General features: G+C 37.8%; 1 protein-coding gene across 1 annotated transcript in view; it reads left to right on the top strand.

Annotated features, from left to right (window-relative positions):
- MRPS9 (mitochondrial ribosomal protein S9) overlaps positions 1-7066 on the top strand; it is a 114445-nt gene extending 107379 nt beyond the window's left edge. The window contains exons 10-11 of the mRNA XM_007959493.1: positions 3401-3570; positions 6975-7066. Coding sequence (XP_007957684.1) covers positions 3401-3570; positions 6975-7066 — 262 coding nt within the window. The remainder of the gene's footprint in view (positions 1-3400; positions 3571-6974) is intronic.
- The last annotated feature ends 2914 nt before the right edge of the window (positions 7067-9980 follow it).

Here is a 9980-nt window from a genome sequence, read left to right on the forward strand (position 1 = left end):
AGGCTTTGCATAGTTCCCAGTGCTAAATTACAGCAGTTTCATTTTTCAAACTTTGTATCCTATTAGGAAATAGGCATTAAACATAAGTAGGTATTATAATTTTCCTGATCATCTAATATAGTCATCTTAGATCCCTATGTGAGTTGCTACATAAGGCCTCTTCTTGAAACAGTTAATATTCTTCTGTTAAATAGTTCCATCTTTCCTAATACTTCTATTTCCTAAAAGTGTGATTTTTAAGGTCAAAGAGCTAAAATTCTTATCTCTGCTTATGTAAGGAAAAGAGAACCTTTCTAATACAGTGTAATCTTCTGGACAGAAAAATTACTTCATGAAATGTCTATTTGTGTAACTGTGTCATGAAGTAGCCTACTTTAACTCCATTTAATATAAATTAAATTAATTCTGTCATCATCCTCATAGGAAAGGGAATGAAAGAAGCTCTTATTTTCCTTACTAAAAGCCAGAGAGAGACCCATATCACAGAGGTAGTAACTTCAGCATTTAGAACTGCTTGAAGCAATGGCACTTGACCTATTGTCTGTTAATTTGTTTTAAGATACAACTCCTGATGATTTAACAGCAAGTCTCAACTAGATCTCACAATTAAATTATATCATTAGGTCTTACTCTTCTATTTGTATTCAGCAGATATTTACTAAGAATCTTCTGTGTGTCCAGTTTTATTCTGGGCATTATGAATCTATCAGAGCTTTTTAAGATACTATTCCCATCCTCAAAAAACTTCCTATCCAGTTGGGAAGTCTAGTCTTGGTGGGAATTGGCATCCAAACTGGTTCATTGTTTCGTTTTTCAAAGGCTGTAGGGATTTAGGGCAGCTGTTGCAGCCCTGGACTGGCCTTTCCTTTTGCAGGAGCAGCTCAAGAACTTAGGAATTTAGCGGTGACACTACTGTTGACCAGGAGGAAAATTACTGAACCAAGAGCAGATGATCTTGGTCCTGATTCTGTTTCTTAGCTGAGGGACTTCTGGCAATTGATAAGAGAATTGAAGTAGATAATCTATCTCTAAGATGCTTGCCTCAGAGTCCGTTGAACATATTCCTTTTGAGAATCTTTCTTTCGGCAATCTTTACACAAATTTAGCACGTAGATCATTGGGTATGTTGATTCTGTTGCCTTCCCAGAGTTATTAGAATTTTTTTTACACAGTAGGTATTTATTGCTGTGTGCCTGGTACTATGATACAAAGCTTACAACATTCTGATTTGGAAAGGCCATCAACCAGTAGATTTTTTTGATTGATCCATCTGTACAAAAGAAACATGATTCCTTGTATGGCCCTAGCCATGTAATAGAAGGAGCAGGGTTACCATTTTAAGCAATTAGAGAAGAGTAAATGAAAGTGTGCAATTATATATTAAATTACATGCTATGGAATTGTGCTGTAGAAGTAGAATTCAGAGAAGATATAAATGAGAAAGTAATTTATTAATTTTATTTTATATTTTTCAAAATAGCTTTGATTTATATAACAAAGAACAAAATAAATTTGGTCCTTTTAACTCAGAATTTCATCTTATATTCATGACGGGAGAGAAGATGAATTGTGTAATATTTTTGTGCCATGTAAAGTAGTCCTTGTATGAACTAGTTTGCAGTCCAGATTAATTAAAATTGATAGCTATATAATGACCATTTCAATTGTTACCTTTTGGAGGTTTTTTGTTTTTCAATCTAGTTACAATTTTAGTCCTATGCAATGGTGTTCCAACAACTTTCCAGCTGTCCAGAATCTTTTTAAAGGCTCTTTCCTTGGCCACTTTGGCACCATTACTATGACATGCTTTTAGTAATTACAATTTTTTTAGCCGACGTTTATTTATATAAACATTTGTTAGGGAATCATAAAATTTAGGAATTCAGACAGATAAGTAGTTAAGCTTGCCAACAAATGGTTGGAACAGCTAAGGAACTTAGAATATAGTATATATATCAATATTGTATGACACCACTGCTTGTGGGGCTCTAGGAATTGTTTCGTGTCTATACAGGTATATTATACATTCCAACCTGCTGTGCCCTTTGCAGTTCCTGTCTGATCTGTATATGAGTGTCTGTTTTGCCAGTGTTAAAGAGTAACATGGAATTCCTGTCCTTACCCATCTTCACTGTTTTAAAGATAAGCTTTATTTTGGATCTAGAAAGCAACAGTGTCAGAAAAAGCAAGCAAATGCAGTAAAAATTAACTTGCCCTAAAATTTAGCAGAGGTATTAAGACAAAATAGCAGAATCAAAGTACATGACAAAGGTGGCTGTGACCTGGCACATAAATGGTGGTTAATAAGTGTCTGTTAAGTTGAGCTAAAGAAGGTCAGGGCCGTGTTTTGTCTGTGTTCCATTTTCTGACTCTGTGATGCCTGCCCAGGACCATGTGGATCCTCACCCACCACTGAGCAAAGCAGGTCTGACTTGGTTATATGGTTTGTCATTTGGCACCAGGGAGATCACAGGACCCTGCACTTTGGAGATGTATAATAGGAATGTGTGTTCAAAGGAGGGTGGAGGAGTTGAATTTATTTTTAGTAACTTTAAAAAAAAACTGCATCAGGATGAGCATCATACATGATACAAATACATTATTGTTGTTGTTATGTGCCATCAAGTCAGACCTGACTCATAGCGACACCTCCTTGTGTTTCCGAGGTGGTATCTCTCCTCGGAAGGAAGATGGGGCAATCTACTTCCATAGTGATACTGCCTCGGAAACCCTAGGAGGGGTTGCTATGAGTCGGGGCCGACTTGACAGTACGTAATAACAACATCTCTACAGAAGTAGATTGCCCAACCTTCCTTCCGAGGAGTGGCTGGTGGGTTTGAACCGCCAGCCTTCTGGTTAGCAGTCAACTGCCTTAGGCACTATGCCACCAGAGCTCCTCAAATACATTATTGTTGTTGTTGTTATGTGCCTTAGCCACTATGCTACCAGCGCTCCCTCAAATACATTATAGTAGACTTTATTTAGTGACTCCAAATGAAAAATACCTGCTTGGGAACTCCTAATAATATTATATCTGTCATTGAATTCAGAGAGGTTAGATTCAGTTTATTAATGGAGCTCTCCAAATTTAAGACTTCTTTATGAGGTTACTTTCAAGCCTTAGAAAGTTTTCATGAGATAAAGGCAATCAGCAAACAGTAAGATAATGTGTACTGCTATACCCAAGGAAAAGGAATAAACCATAGGATTCTCAGGAGGCATTCTAAATATCAGTAAAATAACGTTTCTATATCTTGGCTTAAAAGACTGATTGAGACGTGTGAAAGTATAACATTGACATATGTAATACGATTTTTATAAACATTCAGAATGTCAGCAGTTTATAAAGTCATGTATCTTTATAGTAAATGTAACTATATTTACTTGTGATGTGCTTTAGAGAACAGTTGATGTTCCCTTTTCACTTCCTTGACCGGCTTGGAAAACATGATGTGACCTGCACAGTCTCGGGGGGCGGGAGATCAGCACAGGCTGGAGCAATACGCTTGGCAACTGCAAAAGCCTTATGCAGTTTCGTCTCGGAGGACGAGGTCGAGTGGATGAGACAAGGTAGGAATCTAAATTGGAAAGGCGTGATTGTCCTGATGTTTTCTGCCAGCATATCTGATTCTTGTACTGTTGTGGTTGTTTGCCATTGAGTCAGTTCTGACTCATAGCAACCGTATAGGACAGAGTAGAACTGCTCATAGGGTTTCCAAGGTTGTAACTTTTATGAGAACAGATCGCCAGGTCTTTTCTTCTGCAGAGTCACTTGTGGGCTCAAACCATCCACCTTTTGGTTAACAGCTGAGCACTTATCCATTGTGCCATGAGGACTCCTTATTCTTGTACTAGTTACTTGAAATTTTAGTTAAAATTTAGTATTTAACTAAAGGACCTCTTGTGGCATAATGCCTAAGGCATTTGACTGCTAACTGGAAAGTTGGAGGTTCAAACCCACCAGCCACTCTGTGAAAGGAAGACTGGGCAATCTACTTCCATAAAGATTTGCCACCTCAGAAACCCAAAGGGGGTTACTATGAGTTGGAATCAACTCAGTGGCAGTGAGTTTGGTTTTTTGATTTATCTAAATATTTTGTTTTTCTGGCTTCTCTTTTCATGCTAAAGAGCCATAATGTCCTTTTCAGCTTTGTTTTCCATGGAGTGAACTTGAATTAAAAAAAAAAAAAAAAAAGAGAATGAAGTAGGCAGCCACAGCAATGACTATTTTGTTGTTGTTATGTGCCGTCGAGTCGGATCCAACTCACAGCGACCCCTCCTTGGGTTTCCGAGGAGGTATCACTATGGAAGTAGATTGCCCAACCTTCCTTCCAAGGCTGGTGGGTTTGAACCGTCAGCCTTCTGGTTAGCAGTCAAGTGCATTAGGCACTACACTACCAGAGCTCCCAATGACCATTCTGTTACTGTTGTTGTTATGTGCCATTGAGTCGGACTCATAGCGACCCCTCCTTGGATTTCTGAGGACGTGTCACTACGGAAGTAGATTGCCCAACCTTCCTTCCGAGGAGTGGCTGGTAAGTTTGAACCGCCAGTCTTCTGGTTAGCAGTCAACTGCCTTAGGCGCTATGCTACCAGAGCTCCCAATGACTATTTTAGCCCTGCTCAAATGTTCAGTCCAAAGGTTTGGGAAAGCTTTTTTTGGCCTTAAGCTTTCATCCAGGTTACCAAACACTTGTGTTTAACAGATAAATTGGTTGTTTATTTTGTCATAGATCATTTTTAATAGTTACTTGATTTGTTGATGAAGCTACTAATTTATTTCCACAGTTACTGGAAATTTTCATTTTTTCACTGTGATGTTCAAATTTTATTTTTTAAACTCCATTCGGTGTGATCCTATCACCTGGTTGTGATATAAGACTCTCTGCACAGTGTCACGAAGAATGCATGGCAAAGAATATGCAATCTATTCTTTCATTAGGGTGCTGTTCTAAAATTTATAATAAATCAGAGATTCTAGTGGAAGGCTAACATTGTACTTATGAAGGGAGAAAGAGCTGTGTGTGAGCTGAGTGAGTCACTTAGCACCTCTGGGGCTGCATTTCCTCCTGGTCAAATAAGAAGGTTGGGTTAGGTGGTCTCTGCAGTCCCTCCCAGCACTCACCTCTGGGATTCTAATACTGTGGTATAAATAAGTGCTGCCTGTTGTTTAACCTAGTTAATTTTTTAAGCCTCTTAAAACTCCATTTGCATATAAAAAGTTCACCATTATATATGATTCATATCTAGTCATTAAAATAAATTGATAGCACCTTAATAATTTCTGCTAGTTTGAGCTCCAGTGCATATTTGGAAATAATAAACCATTATTATTTATAATTTAAACCAGAGTTTAGACAGGTCTTGTCTGCATTTTGTCCAAAATATTGTTGCCTTATTCTGTATTCTACAAGTACAAGTAGCTCAGTAAGCTTGTGGGTATATGTGCATGTTGGAAGTTTTCCCTTGCTTCATGCCCATCAGTAGATTTATAATAAAATATCTAAGGCTTGCATAAAATGAAATTAAATGCTATGTTAAAAGAGTACAAAAAAAAAAAAGATAATGTGATGTGCCCTATAGACAAAATTATAAAAATTATAAAAAGCAATTTAAGAGTTTTCTGATCATTGGTATTTCTTAAAATCTCCAGTCTTTACTGATATTTGGGGTCTCTTCTCTTTGGGCTATATCCTAAGAATAACTAATTGTCTAAAAAGTCAAAATTATTCCTGATGATCAAGAGATGGAAGCTTCCGGTTCAAACTGAATCTACTAGAATAAACTGCATGCACTAAAAATATAACTTATTATCACAAACAATAAAACAGTTTCTTTTCTCAGATATATTTGATATATCCTATTACTTTATGTGTTTGTATGTATCTTTGTCTATACCTTTCATATATGATATCTATATACAGTCAATTCTTATTCATGGTAGCTATGTTCTGTTAAGTCATGAACACAGAGTTAGTATATATTGAACCACACTGTTCTCAGGGAATGTATAGTTAGGTTCCTGCAAGCATTTGGTCACAATATTTTCCTCAACCAGTCAGTACATAACCTTGTTTTATGTGTGTTTCTGTTTAAAGACACTTGAGTATATATCATTGACTCTTAACATTGAACTTAGAGCCAACAACACTATAATTCATGCCTGAACAAAGCTTATCTAACACGTATAATTTTGTCCGTAAGGCACATCACAACCTACTTGCATTTAAGAAACTAGGCAGCACTAAGCTTGGGGACCATTGTAAACATTGAAATCACCAATAAAATCCATAAAACATAACATTAAACAGACCACAAAAGGATACTTCTTTACCTGTGAAAGCTGAAATGAGAAAGCAGAAGATTGCCTTATTTGGCCTCAGCTAGGAAATGTGCACGTTGAGTGCCTCAAATTTTTCACCATTCTCTATGTCTGTAAATGACCATGGAAGTGCCATGAGTATTGTTTTGGGGTTACAAATAAATATTAGCAAATTAGCAAATATGGAATCCACAAATAATGAGGATCAGCTATACTTCCTCATACTTTACCATTCAATGTTAAGTTTTTCTTCTCTACCTCGTGTTTCCATTACAGTTTTTGTATCTGTAATAATCAGCATGCAGGATAAGTTCCATTGCAAGGAACAGTGACTGCCCACATAAGAGCATCTTGATCTTAAGGTGACCAAATTTCAAAACCAAAAGGAGTCATAGTTTTTATAGGATAAGGAAAGCAGACAGTGATGTATCCATTGTTTGTCTCAGAAATTAGAAAAATATCCTGATAAGGGTGACAGTGAATGGAGGTCATGAGTTTTAGAGCAGCTGGTACGTTATTAGTATAGGTGTGGATGCTTTCCTCAAGTTTTTTCCTTTGACAATGCCTTTAATTTCATGCAGTTCACCTACTTTCCGGCTAAGCAACATGCATTTTCCATGGTTCATAAATGTTTCTCTTCTTTATGTTGCAGCTGGACTTCTTACCACTGATCCACGTGTCAGAGAACGGAAGAAGCCAGGCCAAGAGGGAGCCCGCAGAAAGTTTACTTGGAAGAAGCGCTGATGTTTTTTCACAGGATAGGAGAGGAAATGCTGTGTGTGTTATATGTGGCCTGGCATGTGGCAGACACACAATGAGTATTTGTTGGCCAATGTGAGGACAACACAATCAGACAGTTTTTTGACTTGTGAGATGATTTAGTTTTAAATGCTACTTTGTAAAGATTACCTTAAAAAATAAAATGAACCATTTAGCTTCATTTTTCTGCTTCATTTTGTATACTTTTATAGAAGAATACATGTTATATATGATTCTAGAAACATAGTTCATAGATTCTTGGCATATTGGACCTAAAAGGAACGTTCAGCAAAACCTAATCAAGTTACCTCGTTTTGCAGAGAGGGCTCATTCCCCAAAAGATGAAGTGAACTACCACAGCCACGTGCCTAATGTAACGGTAGAACTAGACTAGAATTTCTCCTGATTCCCCGTGTCCAGTTGTTAAGTTTCTCAAAATTGAGATGTGAGAGGGCTTTTTCAGAAGACTAAGTTCAGTATTATTAACTAAGTTAAGTTGAAGAGTTTGCTCCAGTCCTTTAAACTAAGAATCTTTGGCATTTTAACATTAATGAAATTTTGTAGTAGATTTTTGTTTGTTTGTTTTTTGTGTGATTTGGGTGAAAATTTACAGAGCAAGTTCATTTTCCATATAACACTTCATACACATTTTGTTTCATGACATTGACTGTAATCCCTGTTATGTAACAGCTCTTTTCCCACTTCCTCCCTGCGGTTACCTCTTCCCTGTGTCCTTTCCAGTGCATTCCCGCCTCCTAAGCTATCTCCCTGTGCAAATACTGCCCTTCTGATCTCCCATGATTGATTTTTCTAAAGGAGTGTACCTACCTCATGTAAATGTTCACCATACATGCCTGTCTGTTGTTTGGCTGGAAGCCATGGGAGTGAGCTCAATTCCAGGCCTGCAGAGTGACTAGGAGCCATGGTCTTGGGGGTTTCACCAGTCTCCATCAGATCAGTGGGCCTGGTCTTTTTTTATGATTTTGAGTTTTGTTATACATCCTTCTCCCACTCTATCCAGAATCTCCTGCACTGATCCCTTTCTGAGTGGTTGACAGTGGTAGCTGGGCACCATCTAGTTCTTTTGGTCTCATGGTCATATAGGCTGAGGTTTGTATGGTTCACTTGTCCCTTGGATTAATTTTTCCATGTATCTTTGATTTTCTTCATTTTTCTTTGCTCCAAACAAGGAGAGATCAACTGTTGCATATAGATGGCCGTTTGCAAGCTTTTCAGACCCCAGTTGCTACTCACTAAAGCAGGATGTAGAACAGTGTTTTTGTGTAGGATGTCCCCCATGACTGTTGTTCCGAGCCCACAGGTCCAACAACTCACTCTCTTGGGGTGTTTGGCTATTGCTAAGAAGTCATCATAAGTAATTTTCCATATAAATAGAACTAACGGGGCAAAGTTACGATAATTTGTAGTAGATTTTTGAAGGGAAAAAAGGTAATTGGAGATAAGTACTGTAGATCCATTCAGTTGTTTTTTTAGTTAAGTAAAAATACTGCTATCACAATTAGTCTCTCAGTGCTCAGTTTTCCTTTACCTAGAGTGTTGTATACTACTGATTCATAAGTAGCTGTGTTTTTTTTAAAAAACAAAAAAACATTTGGCTATGGCTACTTTCTTAAATATTCATGTTCACATCAAATCCTTATGTTGTTGTTAGGTGCCACAAGTTGTCTCCGACTCATAGCGACCCCATGTACAGCAGAACGAAACACTGCCCAGTCCTGTGCCAGCCTCATGATTCCTGTTATACCTGAGCCCATCATTGCAGCCACTATGTCAATCCATCTCGTTGAGGGCTTTCCCCTTTTTTGTTGACCTTCCACTTTACCAAGCATGATATCTTTCTCTAAGGAATGGTCCCTTCAGACCACATGACCAAAGTAGGTGAGATGAAGTCTGGCCATTCTCGCTTCCAAGGAGCGCTCCAGGTGTACTTCCAGGACAGATTTGTTAGTTCTTTTAGCAGTCTATGGTACTTTCAGTAGTCTTTGCCAACACCACAATTCAAAAGCATCAACTGTCCTTCAGTTTTCCTTATTCATTCTCCAGCTTTCACATGCACATGAGGCTATCGAAAATACCATGGCTTGGGTTAGGCGCACCTTAGTCTTCAAGGAGACATCTTTGCTCTTCAGCACTCGAAAGAGGTCTTGCAGCAGATTTGCTCAATGCATTACATTGTCTGATGTCTTGACTTCTGTTTCCATTGGTGTTGATTGTAGAATAAGTAATACGAAGTCCTTGAGAATTTCAGTCTTTTCTCCATTTATCATGAACCTGTTTATTGGTCCAGTTGTGAGGATTTTTGTTTTCTTTATATTGAGGTATAATCCATACTGCAGACTATAATCTTCAGTCTTCATCAGTAAGTGCTTCAAGTCATCTTCACTTTCACAAGCAAAATTGTGTCGTCTGCATATTGCAGATTGTTAATGAGTCTTCCTCCAGTCCTGATGCCACATTCTTCTTCATATAATCCAGCTTCTTGGATTATTTGCTCAGCATACAAATTGAATAAGTATGGTGAAAGGATACAACTCTGACGTACTCCCTCTTGATTTTAAACCATGTAGTATCCCCTTGTTCTGTTCAAACAACAGCCTCCTGGTCTGTGTACAGGTTCCTCATAAGTACAATTAAGTGTTCTGGAATTCCCATTCTTCTCAGTGTTATCCACAATATGTTATGATCCACATCATCAAATGCTTTTGCGTAGTCAGTAAAACAAGTAAACATCTTTTTGGTATTCTTTGCTCTCAGCCAAGATCCATCTGCCATGAGTAGTGATATTCCGTGTTCCACATTCTCTTCTGAATCCACCTTGCATTTCTGGAAGTTCTCTGTCAATATACTGCTGCAACCATTTTTGAATTATCTTCAGCAA

Source organism: Orycteropus afer, unplaced genomic scaffold (genome assembly GCF_000298275.1).
Source record: "Orycteropus afer afer isolate SDZICR_OR568_19922 unplaced genomic scaffold, OryAfe1.0 scaffold00017, whole genome shotgun sequence".
NCBI classification, from domain to species: Eukaryota; Metazoa; Chordata; class Mammalia; order Tubulidentata; family Orycteropodidae; genus Orycteropus; species Orycteropus afer.